Genomic DNA, 25,882 nt, shown 5'->3' with positions numbered 1-25,882 from the left:
CTTTTGGTGTTTTTGTGTCTTCTGCCAAGTATAAATCTGTTCTGTTTCAGATTTCATCTCTTCTCATCTCTTTCTCTTCTTCCCTGTTGTCTAGTGGATCTTTGTGTGCCCCTAGTGGTGGGTGTGTTACCAGTGGACAAGTGTCCGAAGGAAACAGTCTCACGACTCTTCCTACGGGTGAAACCAGGCCATGTGTTGGAAGTGGACATGAAGAGTGGTAGAGTTTTGGCCAAGTTAGAGCTGGACAGCCTCAGAGAGGTCACTGCCTCCCAGGCCACCTGGACAGAAAAGGTCAGTCTTTGTTAGATGGAGAGCAAACGCATTTTGGTTAACGTGTTCAGCACAAAGCTGTACTACTTAATAATTACTTATACTTAATGTATAAGTACGTCTTTAAGATTTAATGGGTGTGTTAATGTGGTGAACTTTTTGATAAACTCTAAAACCATCAAAGATCTTTTAAAAGAGTAAAATCAGTTGATTTTAAAAGAATTCAGAGTGTCATTGACTGATTTTCTAAAGATTATCATCTCTAAAGTCCACCTTATGCTTTAATAAAACAACTATGAAATGTATCTAAATACAATCGCAGATGTGTTTATGGAATAAGAGAATTTGATGATGTTTGAGAGAGATGACATGCTCTGTATAATTTCCCTTTAAGGAGGAAAATATATCTACAGGGCTGAGAAAAAGTTTGTAAACTCCCAATGTAATGACTGGAATTTCAGTTTCTTGCTATTATACCTTGTTTAGCCAAAAATAGTCTTTTCTTAAATAGCCAAACGAGTTCAGATTTACAAATGTAATATTTTTTTAGATGCAGTAGTTTACAGAGTAGAACATAATAATAATTAAGATTCAGTGTGTGTGAAATAAATCACATAAATGAACCCATTTTTAAATAATTTAGAATTAAATAATTGGGTAACAAGTAAGAAAAACATCATGCTACAGTCCAAAGAGATTTTGAGCAGAAATCAAAATAGAGTAGTTGATGCTTATCAGTCTGGAGAGAATTACAAAAAACTAAAAGCTTGATTTTTTTTACCCACCTGTCACAGGGAGAGGAAATATCCCTTCCAGTACTGGAACTGCACTTCAGTTACATTAGTCGAGCACGACAGAGGCGGCAGTATGTAATGTTGGATGAGGATCCACAGCAAGCCTTACAGGTAAACATGAAGAGATTTTGGAGGAATACCAACAAAACCTGATCACTGCAATTTGCAACTTATCTTTTATCACTGTTTGTAAGATGTGGTTTGATTTTAAAGATGTGGTTTACTCCTGTGATCAACATATAGATTTTTTTTTAAAAGACTGTAGCCTTGAGTCATGAAATTGTGGAATTGACATAATATATTGTCTTTGGGATTAGTTTGAACAACACACAAAAAGGACTCTGGGAGATTGGTAATTACAACAGTGAAAAGGTTTATGATTTAAAGTGTGTTCAAGTGTAGAATAATCTTTGGTTTGTTCCATTAGTAGTGGAACATGTTTCATCTTGTTTCTGCCAAAAGCCTTAATTCAGTTCCGTGCTCTCAAGCTTCAAAGCTAGGTGACTGTAGCTAGGAGGACTGTAATTATTGAGGTTGACTCTGTACTTTGTGAACATATTGTACAGTGTGGTTTTAGCCCTAAAAGATCAAGATATTTCCTAAAGACAAGTTTTACTTTGCATAAAACATTTTTTTATGTAATCTACATCATCAATAGTAAACTAAGTTGGCTAGATGCAAAGTTTTAAATATCATCTTCAGGAAGCATTTTGACCTCCTTTATAGTGGTTAATTGTATGTTTTCTCTTTAACGAGGATGAGTTATATCAATAGTACATATTGCTTATGCAACCGATTCCTGGTAGTTTTTTTCATCTATGATAACCCCTTTCAAGTGTTTCCAATTTATTTATATTGGGTGTTCCAGTCATTAGCGGAAGTCCTTACTCGAATCGCCGAGGAGAATGTGCAAAAAGGCTTGCAGGGGCAGCCCGAGTGTGAGCGTCTACAGTGCCTGAAGTGTAAGCTGGAGTTCACACAGCGGGCGGAGGAGGAGCAGTGTGTGCTTCTTCCACCTCATGTTGGGAGCATGAAACAGGCCGACGCAGGACAGGACACAGCTGGTAAGAAATCTCCACTGCTGAGGGACCTGCTTTAATATTTTTCCACTATGTAGATGTTCTTGACTGACCCAGGCTGCCACGTGTTACAAAACAAATGGAAGAATATGTGATAGACTGATCATATAAACGTAATATAGAAGAAGCAAACATAAATAATTATTTAAACAATTATGCTTTCTAGCATTATGAAATCATGTTGGCTAAGTAGTATTTATATATCCCATCACAGACTGGTTTCCCAGTTTTAACTAAAGAACAGTGTATTTAGAACAGCACGTCACTCTATTACACAAAGGGATGTGGGCATCTGGAACAAGTTACCCAGTCATGCTGATACTCTAGCATCTTCTAAGAAATAGTTGGAGATTGTAAGATCAGTTAGATGCTACCTAACAAACAAGAAGAGGACATTTCGCCCAGCTAGCTTGTCACCTTGTTTTAATTTGTAAAAGTCAGAAAGTCAGGTTTTACATTACATTTTCTATTCCTCCAATATGATTCTGCTTTAAACTACATTTTTAGGCACACATCTGTAAAAAAACAAAACTTCATAAGAATCCTCCTAGGACAGAATCTATTTATGTTCTGGTTTTCATTTTGAATTGCTTAATTGACACCTTAGTTGAAGTATTCACATGCAAGAGAGCTGTTAAATTGTTTTCAACTTAAAGTTAATTATAAAAAGGCCTGCTAAAGCCAATCATAGTGTCACATAGTTTATTGAGAGTTGAGCTGGTAACAAAAGCATGGTAAGAATAATGGAAACCCACACAGGAGGCTGGCCAACTCTGGATTTGAACCCTGAACCCAAGAGCTGTGAGGCAGCAGCACTAACTGCTGAATTCTGAAACCTCCAGTTTTGTAATAAACTATCACAGTTTACAATACCAAAATCTATCTCTCTTGTCAATAAATCTAGTCTGATATAAGTGTGTGTGCTTTAGGACATTATAAATAATGTGAAATGTAGTTAAGTACAAAACAAATTTTATATATAAAATAAATACTACCGTAGCTTGATTTTTCAGCAACAATCATAGCCAGCAGAGGGCTTTATGAGCTCTCAGTGGTTACTGACTAAATCAATCAGTCACTCTTTCCATGTGCAGTAGAATTGTCTCATTTCAGTATTAATCATGCAGTAATGTAGTCATATCACCTACCATTTCTTTTCTTCACTTTTCACCATGGAATATACCTTTACTTGTTCCTTTGTAGCCTATGCATGCTGATGCAGCTACCTATTTGAACTGTGGTCAGTTAATCTGAAGTCTTTTGTTTTATTGCAATACCATGTAATTCAGTACTACAGTAATGAGTTTCATATCATTTGGTCTTCTGCATATACCTTTTGTTTCTATACCTATTGTTTTATTTATATTGTTTAAGCATCAAAGAAGCCTATCACTTATAACTGTAGCAAATTCACTACGTTTCCAGGTAAATGACAATTGTTATGTAGCAGGTGCAGTAACATTTTATTAAACAGTATGTCATAGGTTAATTCATTACACTAATTAGCATTTAGTTTCAATAGGGTTGATCAACAGTGAAATTCACAGGCTAGGAGTAGCCTGTTTGTTTTGGCCACTGTTTGAAGTGGTACAAGTAGTACATCTGCAGTGCATACTTCACACTAGGTTGCAGATCTCTTGTGGGATTTTGTCCCGTTCCTCTTTTAAAGAGTGCCTGGATAAGCCTGACAAGTTTTGCCATGGATGCCCAACTGTCACATTCTCATCTTGGAAGATAGCTGGCGTGTGTTGTCCTTCAGGGCTCTTTCTTCTCACAGAAAGAGCCCACTGGAATGGCAGCAAGTGAGATCCCATGACTTGATTCATGTTGTGCAATCAGATTGCTATTAATCCCTAGAAGTGGAGTTCTGTAGAACTGAACACTCCAGCTCACATCATCATTTTTGTACCTTCCCACTAGTCTGTTGTAAACACCAGTTAATGTATTGGTCAGTGCCACGCTCATTAACGTCCAATAGTGTGTCGTATCTATTAGTGATAATTGCTATACCAGTAATTTTAAAATCTATTGCTTTGAAGTCACTGTAGTATTGCAGACACTCAAGACAAGAAAACACTTTCTGTTTTTTTACAGATTAAGTTCAAGAGCAGATGTCTGTCTTGCCCTATACTCATCAAAGAATCAGATCCATTAAACTTGAAAAAAACTATGGTGATGGTTAACACCCAAAAGCATCTTTCTCTCTCCTCCTATATCTAGTGTATTGCTGAATTAATAGTGCTCTAGCTTGTTCTGTAGCAACATTTTATTTGCTCAGCTGGCATACAGTCCATTTTTTGAAGTTTAACAGCAGCTTTTTTGGATCATTTTAATATTTAGCAAAGAATGTGTCATTTTTATTTTCTGTTATGCAATCCAAAAACATTGGTTTCTTTTGTAATTTTTCCCCTTTTAGGAAGTGCACCCTTAAAATGTTAACAAATTACCTTCTCATTACTGTTCTGTATAAAAATAGTTTTAATTATTGTGAGAATATGATGATTTAAGATTTAATCTTGAAATATTAAATGTTTCTGCTTTCCTTGAGCTAAAGTGATCTTGAAGAATGATTTCTAATTTGACACCGCCATATGAGAATAAACATACAAGCTCAAAATAACACTTTCCTCTGATTTTCTTCTTATGCTCTTGGATATGGTCTGCTATTTTTATTTGTGTATTTGGTTAGAATAGCTACATGATATTTGAGTTCTACAAAGGATTATAACTGTTGTACTTAGCCTCCATTACTACCTTGGCCACTTGGAACATACTGTAGTTGCTGTATTTCTCCATTTCTCCTTCTCTTTTATTCACTAAAACACTGTACAGTACATTAATGCACAGTATATCTCTTCAAGGAGTGTATGTAATCTGTTTTGTTCAGTAGGTGCTTCTGCATTTCCTCTTTGGCTTTGGGGTTTAAATAGATAATTAAATAATTTTTAAAAGTTTGTTTAACCATTAATACTGTTATAAGTGATTCATGATTAAGTGGATTTCAATATCAGTTTTGTGATTGTTTTAAATTAGTATGAAGATGCTTTGTACCACAAATAGCAATAAAGATGGATTTCGCATGATGAAAATCCAGACAAGTGCATCTTGTGCATCTGCAAAGGAATAAGTAATGGTTTATTCCATGCTGAAAAGAGAAGAGAGAAAACAATATTTCAGCTGTGAAGCCTTCTTCAGATTGTTTTTATTGAGAAAGAAGTCAAACTGACTAGCATTTGACACTGCTACATGTTCTGTCAAAACTGAAATTAGTTTCCATTTTAAGTTCTTTCAAAATTAAAATAATTTGGTTATTGTTCTGAAACATCAAAATCATTGTGATGGTCTGAACATGCATTGCATTTCATTTCATTTCATGTAATTTCATCTTCAGTGACTCAATCTGAAATGTTTATGAGACAGTTCATTTTGTAAACACTTACTACTTATATCATTGAAATCATTAAACATTTCAGCATATTTAGCTTACTCATATGTTTGTAAATGGAAAAGGTTACCAGTACGTTGGTGAATGAACAGGGTTGATTCCTTTGTTCCATTCATTTCCTCTTCCCTTTCTCAGTATGCAATGCTAGGGTGCATGTCTTAGCTACAATTCAGCCTTATGCTTGTTTTTTATTCTTCTGTCCTATCTGAATATTCACCATGGAAGTAAGTTTTATTCTCTTGTTTTCCATCACAGATGCTGCTGCAAATGCTCTTATCTGCCCAGAATGCAACAGTGATCATGTGGTGCAGCTTCCTGGCCAGTCAGATCAATATACAAGCACACCCGTCCAATCTCAATCTGAGCAGAATTTCAGCATTCTGCAGATCACCTTTGTTGATAGCGGTGCTCACATAGATATAGAGGTCAGTCCTTTCCGTCATTGGGTTTGGGGTATCAGTCTGATATTGTAATCTTTGTGAGTTTATAAAATTCAAAACATATCAAATGACCACAAGATTTATGTATGGGTCAGCAGTTTTTAGGGAGTCATGTTCTCCATCCAGCATTCAAGAAGGAAAATGTTTCATTTTTAAAGAGGTTTTGCTAAATATATATATATTCCCTGAATCATAATTTACTTTTATATTGTTCACATTACTGATTAAAATATGTCTGATTCCTATTTGTTCTAGGGTTAGAATTCTGTTGTTTTTTTTTGCTTGCCAAACCTTTGTCTTTGATTAGCAGTCTATTCCAGATATTTGTGTTCTGCTTTGTTGTGTGTGAATTTCACACAGTGATTTTACAGTACTGTAATATGTAATAACTAGAAAACCTCTAAAAATAACAAACGGAAGGTTCCACACAATAACTATTTTCATGTTTGTTTCTCAGAAACAATGACCCCATGAGAAGCTAGATATACACCATAAAATTGTGTATATTATTATTATAAAGTATATTATTAAAATTAGGTGCTTATTCATGAAATTACTTATGAATAACAACGTATATCTTAGCAGTGGTATAATTTCTGTTATGACTGTGAAAACTAAACATTATTCATTTACCATAATCATTGATCGTTTAATCTAGTGAGTACTGAGTATTAGAAAATATGAAATACATAAATATTTGAGTTTTATGAGTATATATAATAAGTGTAAAAAAGAGTTGTGATTAATGTTGAATCAGAGAATGAGGCTTGACATTGCATTCAGGCTGCACACCATATTGTAAATTAACTTGCTGCTCATCTCCCTTTTTAGGATTCACAAATGCATACAAACTGTCCCATTGGCTATAGTAGTGTCTGCAGTATAGTAGCATCAGATAAAGCAGGAACTGAAAATGGAAAGCTACAAGTAAAGGAGCATTCTGCACAGTTAGATTCTGCAGTGGACAGCTTTTACACTGCTAAAAGTGGAACATTTTATATTGGAGAGGAGACCGAAGGAGAAGGAGAGAGCTGGGGAGACATGAAACACCAACAACCAGCTAGTTTCCACACCACAGATGGGAACACACTGACATGCAAGGACAGCTCTTTTTCCAATGGGCTAGCAGGAAAAGTCATTGCTAATGTCGAGGATCTGACTGGGAGCTTTTGCTACAGCCCACCAAAGGAACTTCAGTCTCAGGCAGAACATGCAGAGCAGTCAAGTCCTGGTAAGCTCTGGGGTGGTTGGCTTGAAGCAGCAGGGTGCAGTAGTGCTTAAGTCTTTCAACTAACTGAAGGGTTGTGGGTGTAAGTCTCAGTGGCACTCTACTGTTATACTGTACCATTGAGCAAGGTACTTCACTCTGAATGACCCAGTAATCTTATATACACTGCTGTACACTATTAGAAATATATGTCATTTTGGTTAGAAGTGATAGACAAATAAATTAATAATAGTATGAGAACTGGTGGATTGGTGAATTAATTATTTAAAAATTTAACTAACAAAGGAATGAATTAATAATTTATAGATTTTTTTAATAAACAAAAGGAGCTAGGCACCAGAAGAGTGTTATTTCAAATTAGGCTTAATCCCCGAAAGATTGATCGTAGAATCAGGATGATGATGTCAATAATTTTTTCTGCTTCATCATAATCACAAGGAGAAAGAAATAACAAGTAGCCACAAGGACCTAGAAAACTTTCACCATCTTTTTTCAGTATGATGATGCTTGCAAGTTTAGTTGCTGAAAGCAGTATTTTGCAAACCTTAAAATGTATAAAAATATCAACAGAGATTAGTTTTACAATTCTTTTGTTACAAATCTGCCAGAATATGCACAAGGATTGAAAACATTCTTGTAAGAGAGCCAACTCTTCCATTATGATCAAGAAATTAGTCTTAAAAAGTCCCACTACAAAAAGTCAAGATTGTAGTTACAAGCAACAGAAAAAGCCAGAAAGCTGAGCTGAGCAGTTTGAAGATCCCAATCACTTTCAGTGTACAGACTTAGTATAATAATAGGTAATTTACAGACAGCTCAGCAAAGTGTTCTGAAGTTCTGAAGACTCTCTTTTTTCATTTTGTATTGTTTCTTTATTCACTGCAAATGGTTAACACATTGTATTTGCATGTGAATCATTAACGTTATGTGCATTTTATTTTTACTGTCAGTTATATAGTAAGTGCAATTTTGTGGTTGACTCTTACAGAAAGCCTGATCTGAGGTGTGGTTCTGGCTACTGAATGCCCTTTGTCTGATGACATATGACACTAGAATGGTTGTATTCAGTAGGGGATAAGTAAAGATTCGTCATTTGGCACTCCAGCAGCCTTCTTCTGTTCAGGGTTTCCTGCAAAAAAAAGTTTAGGCCAGGTGGTAACCACCCCCCATTATAGCTATCTAACAGCTAGATTACTGTACTAGCTTTTGAACTAACTATATATCTTATTATAACTGGACTAAACTACAGTATTTGTATGTGACCTGATGACTCAGCTGCAAGGAAATATTTTTTTTTCTACATTGATTACTAATTTACCTCACAAGGGCCCAAAACCCTAATGTGTGATTTTCTGTCAAAAATTGTACATTACTATTTGTAATGATGGTTTCTTTTTGTCACATACAAAAACACATTGGTTAATTAACAGAATTGTGGGTCTCTAAAAACAATTTCAAAATTTTACATTATTTTTTTTGACTTGGTGGACATGCATGAGATTTTCTGACCATGGCATGAGACTGTGAGATTTTGTCTCAAGTAAGACTTGCTTGCAATGTGATTACATACCATCGCAGCTGCTGACTTGCAAATGACCTTGAGCTGCATTGCAACGAAACAGTATTTCAGTTTGGATTCTTGTGTACATTTTGTCACATTTGTTTGGCCAGGTAACGCTAATTTTTGGCTAGGCAGCTCGCCTGGCTTGTTTACAACTGTGGGAAACAATGCTGTTAACCATGCTATTGACTTTTCTAAATTTGCACAAAACCAGTTTGCTATTAAAAATAATCATGGCAATGAGGTGGCATTATCGGTGAACGGTAAAGTATTAAACCACAGTTGATAAAAACATTTGTATTTAAGATACAATACATCTAGAAAAGCAGATAAATGTGAGTGTTGAATGCATCTGAAAATGAAAACGTCTATTCTCATTCTATATGTACTGCAATTTACAGACTATAAATCTGTCCTTTTTTGGTGACATTATTTCTGACATTTTAAAGTTATAATTTAGAAATATGACTGTGTTTTGGGGGTGGCAGGCGTGATCTGGTTTCTGAATGAGATTGATGATGGTTATGATGTCATCTTTGTATTTCCAAGGGAGCATTGACTAATACATTGACTAATTTGTGAATACACCCAGGATCACATGATGTGCCAATAGAAAACACAGTTGTTTGGCATGGATTCTTACAGTTCTTGAGCTTTGATGCACACTGGAACAGAATTTATACTGTGTATCCAAAATAGGGGTGCTTTTCAAAACAATAACAGATCTGAATTAGAATGCCTTGGTATTATACTAAGGAGTCTGTAGTGTCTCTTTAAATCTGTTCAGGAATAAGCGATAACTGCCAATTTGTAGTAAATATAAGCTGTAAAGTGGTATAAAGCAGCTAACTTCACAGTGTTGTTCTTCAACTTTTTAGAAATTTTGATTAATCACATTCATTCTGCCATTATTTAAATCACACTTTGCTAAGGTATTTATTCTATTAAGTTTCATTAACTAATGGCCGTTGTGCTGCTAGTCACAAGCAGTGTGTGTTTTTCAGCCCAGTACAACCTGCTCGTAGCAGACTTCCAGACTGTGGATCACCGACTCAAGCTTTTCTTTGATGTTGAGGTGTTTGAGGAGAACTCTGAGGAGCTCCAGTGTTTTCTCAAGGCAAGAAAATTTAAGAGTTAGACAACATCTTCCGGCCACACATACTATAAATTTAATTGTCTGAGTTTTTAAAGAGTTTGACAAGAAGTTTGTTCCTCAGCTTTGATCAAGGCTTGACAGAAAAGGCTGTACTGCTGCTGGATAATACTCCTTTTCATTGACACAAAACTTTCCTAATATCAGAAGATGGTAATATTTTTGCAAATTACTTGCCACCAGATTTAATTTTTGTACTGTACCCTATGGACCAGGGTGTGATTTTGTGCATAAAGAGGAGATCTGTTATTGATCTGTACTGTTACAGAAGTATGCTAATGAAGGAAACTTTTTAAAAATCTCTTTGGAAGACAGTTTTGGATTATTTATAAAGTGCCTAGAATATGGATTGAAGTACAGTAAGTTACACTGACCAGATAATGGTGAAAAATCTATGAATGCACTAAGAATAACTTGGAAAAAGAAGCAATTTCAGGATAAGATAGCAGACATTGTATAGCAAGTGGAAAGATATATAAATACTGAAAATATTGAGTAGTGGTTAGATAGCAGTTAATTTGAACCTGTTTTCTGAGGAACACATTGTAAAACTTGTCCATGGACAGACCACTGAGCCAAGAGAATGTGAAATGGAGAAAGAGGGAGAAGATTTAATCGTACAGTACAATGTGATCACAGTACAACCTTTACCTGTGTTGAAAAATTGTTTACAGTATGTAGAGCTGCAAGATAGAATCCCTTTAAATGCTAACCTATTTCTAAGACTGCTACAGACAGACAAAAAATAGAAAAGGGATAACTAGTTCATTAAACAAACCTGACTGGCTACTTCAAATTACATTTTAATTGTTTATTAGAACAGATAATAAAGAGTTGACTATAGAGACAGAAGACAATTTATTTTGGATTGACATTTCTCTATTTCTAACTTTTCAAACATTTGTTATAAATTACAGTAGTGTGGTTTTTGTAGTTGTAAAACTTAAATAAAAATCCAAAATGAATAAAAAGATGCTAATTCAGTATGTGACTTCTTCAAACAATGCAATCTTACTTTAATGTACTGATATTGCCACTGGTTTTTGGACATGTTAGCCTAAGCTTATTTCTGTTTGTAATGTATTTCTCACAGTCACATCTGATCAAGTCTTGTCTGTGCATTTCAGATGTCAACAGTGAAATATGGAGACCCAGGAGAGTTTTCTTCACTCTTAGTAGTGTCAGACCGTTGGATTTACATTTTAGAAATCGTATCAGAAACACTGTAAGTAAGCAACCTTTCTTTATTGAATATCACGTTGGGTTTTTAAAAAAATAGACCAATAAACCACTTTTTTTCAGGATTCATTTATTTGTTATTGACTAGAAATAACACTTATATGTTATATAGAAAAGCTTTTATTGCATTCACACTATATTTAGTAAAACTCTTTCCATCTAAAAATTCAAATATCAAGTATGATAATTTCTGTATGTGCTAGTGTGATTTCATTACTTGAAAATGTAGGCTTGCAGATCTGTGTGATGTGTGGGAGTTCTAATATAAAATACATAACTAAAAATGATCTTACTTCTTTTTTTTTCCAGAAAATGTTTTTCCACTTCTTTGAATAAAAATTCTGATGATTGAATTTAGAGGAAGTAGCTTAATGTCATGCTGTGATATTCAAAGGTGTCTTTATCAGTATAGTATTATAATTTTCACTTTCCTCATAGAAAATTACACAAGGCACCTGTGTACTAAACCCTCTTTTCCTCTTTTAGATTTCTCCTTTTTCTTATAATATTTATTTTCTTATAATTATTTTGATACCAGTCGGCAAGTCTGTGTAGGAGTTTAAAGTCCCACTTTAACAAAAATATAAAGTTTTATAGTTAAAGGTAGAAGTTTACATTTTATGACATACTAACTGTATGATTCCTCAAATACATCATATTTTGTAATGGTTCAATTAATTTGTGCTGTACTTATTTGGTTGCCCTAACATTGAGACATAGTACTGGACTGAGATGTGTTGGGGTAATTATCATCAGGGAACATCAAAAATGAAGGTATTCTGTTTTTAATTATATGTCAGTTTAGGTTGTTAGTTTTATAACCAAACAATCAAGATGGGACAAACAGCCTCTTCCCAAGTCTTTTAAGAGTCTTCCCAAGTTTTTTAAGATTAACTGTTTCCCATTTATGGACAACTAGTTTGAAATTTAAATGATTCTTCGAAATATAACTCTAACAGAACAATTTGACTGTGAAATAAAGCTCACAACCTGTTATCCATTACTGTTGTGTGACTTGTTGATTTTCAAGAAATGTTGTATATAATATTCTCAGTTAATATAATACATGTATGCTCAATGTCAGAATTAATTTACAAATTAACACTGTACTAATACATTAAAGTTTTTTTTTATTTTATAAAAATACATCTGAGCAGTTGAAAAGTAATAGTACATAATTGCAGGTTATACTCCTGTTCCAGCATATGTTTTTGTTTTCTTGGCAGAGGTCAACCGTCTGAATGGCTTCGGAAGCGCGAGAGCCATAAGCTCTCAGAATTGTCCTACCTGGAAGTAGGCCTGGGCTCCCAGAGTATTCACATGGAGTTTGAGGACAGCGGGACAGCCTACACCATGCTCATTCGGGACAGCAATCGCTGCAAGCACTTCTTCAGCCTTCTCACTGGTGAGTTATTGCCATTTCCAAAAACACAAACCCAATACTCAAACAGGTTTGTTTTACTTGGTGCAACAGTATCTTGGTGTAACTAACTTTCATCACCTGGGGTTTGAGGCTGTAGTTTTGGAATGTCATTAAAAGCATTTTGATATTAATCCATTCCCTTAGAAAAGTATGATCCATAATCAACATCCTGTATTGTCCTAACTGGTCACTCAGTTTTGAGAACTTTTAGAACTTGTTCTCACAGTGTTTGAGAAACTGTAAATTAACAAGTAGAGGTTAATTCCAGGCTGAAAAGTAAAAAACACAAAGAACAAAACATTTTTAGTCTGTAGAGCCTTCTTCAAGTGATCATATATATGCATGACTTTATATAGTATTTATATAACTGAAGTGCAAATGACAGCTTAGACCCAAAATTGGCAAATGTTAGTATGTTCATGCAACTATTCCATTTAGTCAGTGATGATAATAGTTGTTTGTCTTTTAAATGCTTAGCTCTTCATAGATTGTCTGAGTTTCTTATACTCAGTCCCTTTTAAATTCATCATAATATATTTTGTTCAATACCCACAGTTGTTCACCATTTTTTTGATGTGTTTAGTGCTTTTACTTTAGTTATTTTTGTTCATATCGGAGATTCCTCAAGGTTTCCATTGTAGTGCTGAGATGAAAAGCAATCTCTGACTGCTGTCTTCTTTTTTAGTTTACACTGATAATGCAATGTCTGCTCTACATGAATGCCTCCTAGTAAAGGCCTTATGTCATAACCACACAATTATAAATCTTTAAACAGACACAAAGGGAGTCTTCTAGTGCTCTTATTTTTTGTTTCTTGCATGTTAATTGCAAAAGGTAATTTTGTTCTCATACATTGTGGACTATTTCCTCATTCTGGAAGTAATTAAGAAAACATTTGCTAGGTTTGCCTGTGTTGCTAGAGATAGAGGTGTTAGACTTCCTTTAAAAGGACATTTGTCTTTCTCAACCAAGAAAAGATGTTCTTTTATTCACTGTCACACAGATTTTGACATACTCTACAATGTTGATGACAAGTGAGGTAAAGTAAATGATTGAAACACTTATCTCCTTTTGTAAATGAGCACTAAATGTACCAAGATCATTTTTAAGAAAGATGCTTGTTTGCTGAAGACTTATGAGAAGGTATTCTTTTAACGGTATTTTAAAAACAATATAATTTGTCTTAAAACATAAGGAGATTTAAAGGGACCTGTTTGGCATTAGTATATTTTCTTTATATTTCTCTAATGAATGTAGACAGTTTAGATAAATAGCAGAAAAGTTCCGTGGAGACCTGTAAGAGCAGTTTGCTGTAGAGAGTAAAATATGAATGTTCCATTCTGAATGGCATCTGAAGAACCTAAATAGTTAAGTGCTTTAGCAGAGCTTTCCTGCTTCAGTGTGCAGCTTTGGCACTGTATAGTTAATTTTGCCCCCCCAGGAAATGAAAACTATGTATTACATGAAAAAAATATTTACCAAGTTTTGTGTTGCAATAAAACAGCTGTTACAATATTTGTCTCTGGGAAGCACCAAAGGATAACTTACCATAGCAAAACAATTTTTCAGACCATACTGGCTTTACGCGATATTTAACAGATGTTTCTCAACGCTTAAGTATTACTTGATAGTTGTGCAGGCAAGTAGAATTTACACGGGATGAGATTTAGGCTGTGGTTTTAAACCAGATAGGTTTTTAAAAGTCAACATTTAGTCATTTCAGCATCTCATTGCCAAGAGTAAACAACATTAAGGCAACAGTTGAGCCTAGTTGGTGTAACAGTTCATAAAAAGATTGCAAGGGCATGAGAGAAGACTGTGAATCAAAAATCACACAGGCCTTCTTTTGAATGATAGTTGATACTCTGCATCTATAGCATTGACTAAGCAGTATGTTCCAAACATCTACAAGAATTTAAATTTATTTTAAGAGTAGCTTGTTTCTTAATAATGTCTTTCCAGGTTATGCCACATTTTACATAAGTTTCCTAAAAAATAGCACTAATTTATCTTGGCCGTGTTCTATTTCGGGGAAAAAAGGTAAATGCAGGTATGAAGTTTCCTGTAATTAGAGTTCTAGGGACACAAGACTTGAATAGGAAAGATTTTTATCCAAGCTCTAAATTCCTGAATGGTAATAGACTCCAGTACTGTGGTCACCTAATTCCTGTATATACACATCTCTTCGGGGTATGTAAACTACTTATTGTACAAAGAAAGGCTCATTTCTGTTTTCTGCCTCTAACCTGTACCATCTATTGTCATCCATTTTCATGAGGTGAATTTGCAGCAAATACAAACAAGCCACAGTGCTATTGATATATATCCAAGAAAGCCTTGTTTTTGCCTCAGATAAAATAGACAATGTGTGTTTAAATATGTGCTTTTGTAACACAGATACACTTTTTAGTCCAAAGTTCAGTAAGGGGATCTTTGTTTTTGCTCAGAAATAACCTTGGTACAAAGAAATTGCATGAGTACATAGCTGTTTATTTTTTAAATTAAATCAAATAAAAGTGCACTTTTCAATTTTTTTATGATTATGATTATAACTGGAATAGTTCTAATACGAAACCCTTAGTCTACATCAATATAATATCAATATCAATATAATATTGTTGTTTATGGAATGTTATTGGGACTACAACTATTAGTTGTCCTTCCTTGTTTCATCATTTGGCTATATTGCACTATGATTCCAATTTACGGTAACATTGGTAGTTACTGTATACATATTAATACAGACAAAAGATTTACTGTAAACTGGTTTAATTTAAAAATATATTTGTACAGACTAATTCTATCCCATTCCAAGATAATCATCTATTCATTACATAAATGTTGTAGTGAAACAGTTTGCAGTGTGGTTTCAAGCCCTTTTTCAGAAATATATGGGTTAGTAGAGGCTTAGTGATCTTATTTGTAACATAAAGGGTGGTATGGTGTTGGTGAAAAGAACAAATCATGAAGGATTAGGAAGGGACGCACAAAAGAAACCCACTTTTAGCATAAACCCACTTTTAAAGTTTGAAACCTGACCATCACTTTCATATGGAGGTTCTTTCACTGGAGAGGTGTCAGTTATCATTGATCATGAAAACAATGCTAGAAGTGACAGAATGAGTTCATAGTGTTGCATGACTTTGTTAGTGTTTGTTCTGTAACTAAGAAGTTTGAATGTAAATTTAGAAGTATACTGACAGACAATGACATACAATGATTTCAATTTGATAAACTTTATAAGAAAAGGCATCTGTTTAAATTGTATACCATTCTATTCATTGTAAATATCACCTCAGGGTAACTAAAGACATCTTATCATCTCGTCTTTCTTCTGTCACATCTCTGAGGGAAAAACTACATTTCAGTGGTTTTGTAAGGTACCTAGCTCAGTTCACATTTATATGTCTCACTTTCTTCTGCATGTTGTGCTATAAGGTTGAAATCTAAAACCAGAATCTAAAGTTTCACATCATGTTAATATGTTTCTTAGAAAACAATGAAAAAGTGAAGAATGTTTTTTAAAGCATTCTAGATGCCTTCTCTGCTTTCAATAAACTGTTTATTCTTGCATACTCCTATCAGATGAGGTTAGATGTATTGTTATTTTTGTCTCACTGACTGTTAATGCAACCACAATATTGTTAGGACTCCACTACTAGGGTTTTGAAGAATATTTCCAATGTTCCATTGTTAAAATAATAAAAAGAGTAATAAAAAGTCATGTAGCAGAACTGTTATACGAATGTTCTGGTTTGCTAACCTGGGACACAATACTATAGGTAGGAGGCTCTATCCTTTGGGTGAAACATTAAACCAAGTTCCTGTATAGTCATCTTAAGAGATCCCGTGGCATTGTTTAGATGGGATAGCCTCACTGTCTTGGCTAAATTTCTCTGTGGGCTTGCAAAAAATGACCTAACTAAAAGTACTTCTCGACATTTGCTAACTATTCATTAAGCATCCAAAATGAAATGGTTCTCTCACCTAGTGCTACAGTTGCTGCAGTTCCTTTTACCAACACTGGTCATGAAGCTTAAATCCTTATGCTAAATTCTGAGAAATTGGTATTGTTCTTATGTTTAACATAAGATGTTTAATATATGATGCAAAGACATTAATACTATACTCCGTACCTGAGCTAATGTAAATGAGTCTTAAATTGAGAGGTTGATTTATAACACAATTTCTCATTTTTGTAGTATCAAAGTATCATCACTATCATTGTCCCTTGATTAGCAGAAATCCCCATTTGATGTCCATATTGTTATAATTATTAAATCCTATTTAAGATTACAAGGTTGTGAACTTTATCTCTACTGTCTATTTATTTCATGAGTAATTCAGATGATAAAAGTTCAGAACATTAAAATCCTGAAAAAGATGAGCAAATTGCCTCCAAGCCATTTTTTATTGGCATCTTAGCAAAGTTCCTGGGTTATTTATGAGTTTTTCTTAAAGTTTAGCACAAATAGTTCCTTAAGAACAGAAAAGGTAAGATCAGAAAACTGAAAGGAATGTCTGGATGGAGAGGCAGCAGTGGAGGAGTCCAAACGTCATATGGACCTCTGTCTATATCTAATAAGCCTCCTGAGTTGTGGAACTTGGATATTTTATACTGCATTTATACAGTATAAGTTGTTCAGGTGGGTTGCTTTGTCAGCATGCGTAGGCTGCAAAGGAACAAGTAATAGGTTTATTTCGTGCTGAAAAGAGAAGAAAGAAAACACACGTGAAGAAGGCTCCACGACGGGAATGTTGTGTTTTCTTCTCTTTTCAGCATGGAATAAACCTATTACTTGTTTGTTTACTGTATATGATTCTGTTGAGTTACTTATTAATTAGCTCTTACTGCCTCCTAACGTTTAAATCATTAAAACGGAACAAAAAATTAGTTCGAAGTTTCAGATGTCTTTGGAAAAGAGGAAGTTGGAGAGCACTATAAGTAGTAAATCTTTTCCAGATGAATTTCAAAACATTAAATGATCAATTGGGTAAAAGAAGCGTATAGAGAAAATGGCATAAAAATAGTTAGCTGGGAAGCTGAAATGTCCAGCCTGTCACCATTATGACATGCATCCATCAATCAATCAATCAATCAGTCCATCCATCAATCCAAGTTTATTTATCAAGTGCACAACAATCACAAAATTAAAGTTACAAATTTAGGTTTCATAATAATAGTGCAACAGAAATTGAATAAGATAAATTCAAACAAAACTCAGTAAAAATAAAGGTGCTAAGTTTCCAGGGTGTATGCAATACTTGATGTCCAAGTAGTGCAATATGTCAAATACAATGAAAACTGTAGTCCGTGTAGCCATTACGGTGATTTGCTAAAGGAACTGCAGCTTGGCTATTTAGCAGTCTCATTGCCTGGAGGTAGAAGCTGTTCCGTAATCATAGTTGTCATTTATTTTCAGTGGGAGACCCATTATTCCTCACCCCTTCAGATTTGTTTACTATGGTTTTCTCTGCCCAGGAATCGTGCGTGATCTTGCCCCGAAGTCAGACAGCAAGCTTAAATCAATTTCAACTGCTAGACTTAATCCACAGCACCACCTCTGGTAAGTAGTCTTATTTTGTCATTGTGAACTGGTTGACTTCCAACTGCTTTATGTGCCATTTTGTTGTTAAAGACTTCTTTGTGCCTTATCTGACTGGAGCCGTGTTTAATTTGGGCAGTAGACTTAAAGTAAATTGTTAAATGCATTTTTAGTTGTGGTATGGTTTGGTACCACAGTATCTCTGCCTCTAGCACTAGGCTTGATTTCTGTTATTTTGTACTTGATTGATTAGGCTGGCCTGAACAGTCCCAAAAGCTTCCCATTACTTTGGTGCTAACATCTCGTTTATTGCACACGTAAACAAAATGTTCTTGCGAGAATCATTTCTGTGATGTCTAATGTGGCCAGACTGTTTGTTCTGGAGTAACATCTGCATGTTACTCAATCAGGTTGTCATGCCAGTTGGTTTTAATTGCTTCCCAGTGACTCACTTTTTTGAGAGCGAAAAAGACAATATTGCTGAGAGTCACGTGATAATGTGTCACTTAGATCAAAAAGAACACATTTAGATTATTATGTTTTGTTGCTCTTATCATTAAGAAAACTTCTGTTCAAAATAAAAGCGGGCAGGATACACCCTGGAGGGGATACCAATCCATCACAGCACATACACATAGATGCAAACACACACATTTACACCAGAGCCAGTTTTCCCAGAAGCTAAGACTTACCAGTATGTCTTTGGATTGTGGGAGGGAACCCACAAGAACACGGGGAGAATATACAAATTCACACAGCTAGAACCCAGGGTCTGGAATTGAACACAAGGCCCCAGCACTACAATGCCACCTGTCATCAACATACATCAACAATGTTGAGTTTATTACCTTTATGCTGTATTTACTAGCATAAAATTGGTAATAGCCTAAAAAAAGGTAACAGACACATTTTTTGTATTCACTTCTCACCAACATAATTGTAACTCTTAACAGCTCCCAGTCCCTCAAAAAAAGCTTATTCTAATTGCTTAAAAGCATCATGACACCAGAACCTCCTTATGTAAACATTTAGAGAGCTTTTAGGACTGTTTACTTACATTTTCACAATAACTAGATTCTTTCAGTGTCATACTTACCAAAAAAACATTTTTGCAATATCTGTTTTTTATTTACCAAACATGACTGTTCAGAATAGTTTTTTTATGTAGTGAAACGCTTGAAATTAAACACTAGTTTTATGTGTGTTATGTAAACAGGAATAATAATATGTGTTAACAAAGGGTTTTGATGTGCTTGTAAAACATTTTTGAGTTGATGTCTCCTTTTTGCAAGCCTCATTACCTCCTGAAGGTGAAATGGCAAAATATCTGACAACACTTGTAATAAGAAATGCGGATTTATTCATAGAAAAAGGATGTGTGCATGCACAAAAGGCACAAGAACACTCAAACTGTTAAACCAGTAAGAGTACATTAGCATTGCACTTTGATCCGATTACATATACCTATACCAATAATCCAAGTCTCACATTACTTCTGATCAAGTCCAGCCTTTGATATTAGCTAAAGGTGACATTCAGCTGCCTAAAGGCAGCCAGAGTTGGGCAAGCTTGCTTAAACCATGGTATCCTCATTTTGTTGCAGAAATGTAACCTTTTTGTCTATTTGGGTATCTGTTATCTTGCATTGTTACCAGTGAACAACACAGTAATCCTGTAGTCATCTTTTTATGCACATGATAAAAGGCGGACAGAATGGCTCATTTTGCCAGAAAGTATTCAGGTAAATTCCAGTCAACTGGATTTACAGAAACCACTATCAAATAATGTTGGTGATCTGGCAGTTGATTTACAGATTTAATGGAAGAACGTGCCTGTAGTCCTTATAAGAACATAAGAAAGGTTACAGACAAGAGGAGGCCCTTCTAGCCCACTTGGTAGTGTGACACTTTTGTTGGGTATGCTGTAATGGGATCTTTAAAAAGCCCAGGAAATCAGAAACACAAATACAGCCATAAGGTACATACTAGTGCTCCCTTATTTACAGTGTGGGAAAACAAAATCCAATCAAAATACCAAAACAAAAGGCAACCTCCTTTTTTTAAGCTGCTAACTAATTTCTTCAAGTCCCTCTCTGTCAATATTGCCAGGCAGCTAAGCAGCTTACTGGCGTCAAAAACAAACAACTTATAAATTAAAGTCTTTCCCTGACAGTCTTCACATTATCCCAGTTTCTTAAGGAAATTTCTGTACAGACTTTTCCAGAATCTCAAAACTCGTTGATTCCTTCATCTTTCAGTTGGTCACTTTCCTTCTTCCTTCTCTCTGGTGCTTTTGCATCACAGAGGATCTGCCTGTCGTCCTCCAGAGAGTAGATATAGGCCCTGGAAACATTTGCTTCATGCATTTTGTCTTCCGGCAACCAGTCAGGTAATTGTGGACAACAACTCAGTCTCTACAGGTTTCTGCAGATTGTGGTCCAGACAAGGGCTGCCATCTTATCAGAACCTGCTGCCCTTTTTCAGTAGTTAGTAATTAATTGATCAAAAGATCTTATCCAACTGCTTCTTAAAAGAAATCAAGGTATCGGCTTCAAGAATATGACTTGTAACTTGTTCCACAATCCTCTGGGGCAAGAAGTACCTCCTGTTCTTCATTTTAAATTCACTTCCACATAGTTTCCTTGTGCCTTCTTGTTCATGTTTTACTGTTCATTCTAAGGAAAGTCACTTGGTTTGTCTATGTCAAATCAGAATTTGCTATTTGATCAGGGTTGTGACTCAAAATTGAATCTTATAACTTTATGAAGATCTAGATTTTGTTTCACGAATACAGTCCGACATTTAATCAGAATCAATTGTTGCAGTCATGTTTTTTTAGAATAAAAAAGTGTTAACCAAGTTTACTCTTTTCAAAGCTATCAGAGCTACTCGGATACTACTCAGAAGGCAAATTAAACGTGTTAAAAAATAATTTCGATGATTTGAATTACAGTAGAAACACTGTCAACACACACGTTAAACTGAATCTGATTCTAAACATAGGTACATTTCTTAAATGTTTCAGAATAAATAAATGCACAAAATCAATATAATTATTTTTAGACTTTATAGATTGAAGCCCATCAGCCCATCCCATGCAGGGTTTATCCTGCCTTTTGCCCATTTATCTGCTCCGGGTTAGGCTCTGGCTCACTGTGATCTTGTATCACTCTAAGCCATTATTGAAAATGGGAGGAATGTAAGAATTCAAAGTCATCATCCTTGTTTGTGTGTTGTTTAGGCCTCTGCTTTGTGAGAATGTCGAAGCAGATGCTCGTGAAGACTGTCAGCTTCAATTCTTTTATCTCCTGGCGTTTTTACGGAAAGGTACAGTTGCCTTTTCTAAGGGGGATTGGGATGTGTGAGCAGATTTTCAAATTAAAAGCCGAGCTTAGGGTTGTGGAACATCACATTTGCTTTATGTTGTTATGATTTTACTGTGTGCTTTCTCAGGCATTGACATTTTATTTTATGCTAAAACAATATTATAAAACTTTAAATTATCTTGTGAAACACAAATTTGTGCCATCTTTTTCTTAGAGAATTCAACAAACTACTGTAAGAAGCAGAAAATTAAATTTATCAAGGCATCACAGTTATTCAAAAGACACCAAAAACATTCAATTAGATTTCACAGCGCACTGGCCACAAATAAAACTTATAAATAAATAATTATCATCAATAATGTAGTTTTAGTTATCAGAAAAAAGCTATTACCTCTAGCTTATGATATGCCCTTGTGTATGATAAATTAAAATTACTGGTGTCAATCCTGCAAAGCCTAACACAAGGACAGAAAATTATATTAGTATGTCTGCAAAAATAAAAGGAATTCCGAGTAATTAAACTTTGGCATTTCCCAGAGCTAATGCATCGAAAAATTAGAGATAATCTTCACAATATAGCAGCCAGCAGCCATATCATCCTGCAACTCACAACTGGCAACCCACTGAAGCTAAGCAGGTGTGAGCCTGGTCAGTACCTGGATGGGAGACCTCCTGGGAAAAACTAAGGTTGCTGCTGGAAGAGGTGTTAGTGGGGCCAGCAGGGGGCACTCATCCTGTGGTCCACGTGGGTCCTAATGCCCCAGTATAGTGATGGGGACACTATACTGTAAACAGATGCCGTCCTTCGGATGAGACGTAAAACCGAGGTCCTGACTCTCTGTGGTCGTTAAAAATCCCAGGGCGCTTCTCGAAAAGAGTAGGGGTGTAACCCCGGCGTCCTGGCCAAATTTCCCATTGGCCCTTACCAATCATGGTCTCCTAATAATCCCCATCTATGAATTGGATGAATCCCCATCTCTGCTCTCCTCCCCACTGATAGCTGATGTGTGGTGAGCGTTCTGGCGCACTATGGCTGCCGTCGCATCATCCAGGTGGATGCTGCACATTGGTGGTGGTGGAGGGGAGTCCCCATTACCTGTAAAGCACTTTGAGTGGAGTGTCCAGAAAAGCGCTATATAAGTGTAAGCAATTATTGATTATTATTATTATTAGCATCATAATACAAAGTATTGTGCCTTTGCTAACAGGGGAAAATGTAGGTGTCACAGAAATACTGTACTGTATGTAGTCAAATACATAGGTTTATTCCGTTATAAGGTTTCTTTCTCACAGTACCTTTGATCACTCCTAAACATTTTGCTTAAGTTAGTTAAGTATAGTAATATCACATGAAAAAAAATATTATTGAGTATGTCGCACAAGCTAATCAGAATTCCAGTGAATTCAGTGTTTTGTAATGATCTGTTCAATTGGAAGTTATTTGACTTGTAACCCTCAAACTAGTAAGGTAATACACTCAGCCAGGAAAAGTAGGGCATTCTTTCTTTAATTACAAATAAACAATGGCTATAATTTCCATGTGCTTTTTGATGTTAATGATGATAGTTATTTGACAACAGGCATATGGTTTAAAGCTGCAAGCTCAAGCTCTTCACAAAGGATATTATGTTTACTGTAGCTAATTTAAGAAAACAAAAGCTGAAGACACCCTACACTGTCTTTAGCAAAATACCTCTTACATGTGCTAAAACATTATATCCAGCCACCTAGATCCACAGCTTCCTGGAGTTTTGGTAAACAAATCCTAAGCTACAAAAAAGCCTTTGGTCTCCAGGAGCATGACCTGAAAGATTGAAATAAAATAAATAAAACTCCCTGTGTTGGTTGTGAATCTTTGGCACATTTTCGAAAAACAAGATGAGAAAAGCTATGAGAGAAGTATATATTCAAAAAATCAGTTGTTTTGCTCAAATCTTGCATTCTTTGTTGTACAACCAGATATTTGTGATAACATAAGCAAAACTGTGTTGTTGGTTACTGGAAGAGGAAAACTTTAGAATGCAAATGTGTCTATTTTTAGTTGATGTTGTGGCCCCGGTAACTGTGCTAGTGACTCAAGACACCCTATACCTGCTCAATGAAGACCACCAATGGAGCAAGACCTTGCCCAGCCAGGCATCCAGTGGGAACACTGAGTCCCTTGGTGAGAAAATTCAAGTCCAAGAGACACAGCCGATAAGCTGTGTGAGCTCCATTCATCTGTTTTCATCAGACCAATGCAGAGTGAGCATAAAACTTTACGATGAGGTAAGAGAAACAATACAAATGCCACAGATATTAAGGTGTTGCCTAGTTAAATGAAAGTGTGAATGAGCTCTTAGGTCATTTAAAATGAAGTTGAGCATTCCCCAGGACAAAGATTTATTCTGGCATGCAGTAAACTTACAACATACACAGATCGGTGCTTTTGAGTTTTCACAAAATAATTCAAAATCATTTAAAAAAACTTCAAGCAAAGTAGATGCTAAATCTATTTCTGAAATAAGTCATTTATGTTAAGGAAAATAATTATCATAATTTATAAACTAAATGTTCTCTTTAGTGATGCTTAACAAATCCCGGCAAAGTCCACTATATCGGTGATAAAAAAAATAAACTAATCCTAAATCCTATATGCAAAATGCTTTTGGATCTCTTGAGGTGAAAAGTGCTATGAAATGGAGTCATTAAACATTGATAATACACCTGAAAGAAAACTTTTTCATTATCACAGCCACTTGCACATATTTTTTTCAGTTGTGATCTTCATTATAAATGATTTCTTTTTGTGCTAGATTGCAAAGGATGAGAAAACATGGCAGCTGCGGACAGAGAGCCCTGAGCTACAGAAAGGCCTGGTGGAATGGATCAGAATACAGTGGGAGGCTATGTTTGGAGTCAAACTGACAATATGCCTTCAAGAATAAAGCACCTGGTGGACTTCAGGATGAAATCTTACATTGGCTTTTTGATATGTTAAATCCTCTTTTCTTTCAAATGCAATACTGTAGGGCTGGTATTTTTTCAAGACCACCATCTTGAAAGCATTGAAATGTAAGTGTCATCTGGGTGTAATGAAAGATTTGGACACAAGACAAGGGAAGACTGATGAGATGTTTCTTTTTTTTCCCCTTTTTTGTTTTCCTTAAACTCTTTTTGTGCACCTTACGGTAGCTCACATAAAGCAGAGGGAAACCAAAATTAGAAAATGTTTCTGTTGCAGTAGTTTTTTTTTTCAATAAAGGGAATTTGTAGGCATCATCAGAGTATAATCGGAGGAAGAGACAGGTAGCACTGAGCTTTTTCAGTTAAAAGAGAATTAGGATGTAAACACAATAATAGGATAATAGAATAATGTGCCAGGAACACAAAACTTGCTCTGCCATCATTCTTTGAGTTGGTCTCTGTTATAGTTGTAACATTTTGTCCATTTGTTTGCTTTTATTTATTGGTGTGTTTTGGTATCTTCATGTTATAACTACCCAAAAGAACATTTACAGATTAGATAAGATAAGATTTACAGTTATTGCTCGCACATTTCTGAGTTTGTAGTTTTATAAACACAAATAGGTGATTTTCTCCTTTGCTTGTAAAGATTAATCTTGTATTTAAGTCCATCCAAATGTTCTTCTTGGTACACTGATCTATTTAAAAAGTTGAATTAGATTGGTGCATCTTTTGCATTAATATGTAACCTAAAGATAGCATATTTAATTACGAGTATGAATGTCACTGTATGCTTTAAAAGTAATGTAAGAAAATTGTATTTTTTTATTTTCCTTAATAAAAATGAAGGTAATTCATTCATATTATTGATTTTGTTTTGGATGAGAATAGTTGGAAATTATAATTGACTGCATATTTCCTTTTCAGCTGATTTCTCATTTTTAAATATAATAGCTTAAATATGTACTTTACAAGTTACAATAGGATGGTTGTGTTTTAAAATAATTTGTGTTGTTCATATCTTTAAGGTTTTTGCCTATAATTTTAAAAGTTATTTTTGCAATCGACCAATACTTGTGTACATTTATACTTTCTAGAATCATTTCACCAGCATTTCATAACTGGATCGCAGGGCTTACAGATCAGAACAGCCGAGAGTACTCTTCCCAGAAGATGGAATAAGAATCTGATGCAGCTGTTGTACTTTAAAAATGCTAACTTTATACTGTATGAGATATGAGATATGTTGACGCTGTGGTCTCTTTGTACTAAATTGAAAAGGTTAAGAAAACGTCCCCCTAATTTAGGATAAATATTATATCTCCAGCCAGCCATATCACCCTGCAGCTCTCAACTGGCTACCCACTGAAGCCGAGCAGGGTTGAGCCTGGTCAGTACCTGGATAGGAGTCATCTTGGGAAGCTCTGGTTGCT

The 25,882-nt window shown here is 35.2% G+C and overlaps 1 protein-coding gene across 3 annotated transcripts in view; it reads left to right on the top strand.

Moving 5' to 3' along the window:
* The window catches only part of stk11ip (serine/threonine kinase 11 interacting protein), a 50,445-nt gene extending 25,142 nt beyond the window's left edge, over window positions 1–25,303 (top strand). For all 3 annotated transcript variants that reach the window (XM_088930318.1, XM_088930316.1, XM_088930317.1), the window contains 12 exons: window positions 95–291; window positions 1,065–1,175; window positions 1,933–2,128; window positions 5,844–6,013; window positions 6,860–7,259; window positions 9,822–9,934; window positions 11,098–11,195; window positions 12,436–12,614; window positions 18,115–18,199; window positions 21,419–21,504; window positions 23,545–23,771; window positions 24,299–25,303. In XM_088930318.1, the coding sequence (XP_088786444.1) occupies window positions 95–291; window positions 1,065–1,175; window positions 1,933–2,128; window positions 5,844–6,013; window positions 6,860–7,259; window positions 9,822–9,934; window positions 11,098–11,195; window positions 12,436–12,614; window positions 18,115–18,199; window positions 21,419–21,504; window positions 23,545–23,771; window positions 24,299–24,430 (1,994 nt within the window). In that variant the 3' untranslated portion in view covers window positions 24,431–25,303. The remainder of the gene's footprint in view (window positions 1–94; window positions 292–1,064; window positions 1,176–1,932; window positions 2,129–5,843; window positions 6,014–6,859; window positions 7,260–9,821; window positions 9,935–11,097; window positions 11,196–12,435; window positions 12,615–18,114; window positions 18,200–21,418; window positions 21,505–23,544; window positions 23,772–24,298) is intronic.
* Window positions 25,304–25,882: the final 579 nt, after the last annotated feature.

This window comes from Atractosteus spatula, chromosome 13 (genome assembly GCF_055471065.1).
Source record: "Atractosteus spatula isolate fAtrSpa1 chromosome 13, fAtrSpa1.hap1, whole genome shotgun sequence".
NCBI classification, from domain to species: Eukaryota; Metazoa; Chordata; class Actinopteri; order Semionotiformes; family Lepisosteidae; genus Atractosteus; species Atractosteus spatula.
The sequence above is the reverse complement of the archived record's forward strand: the minus strand, read 5'-3'. Positions and strand labels throughout refer to the sequence as shown.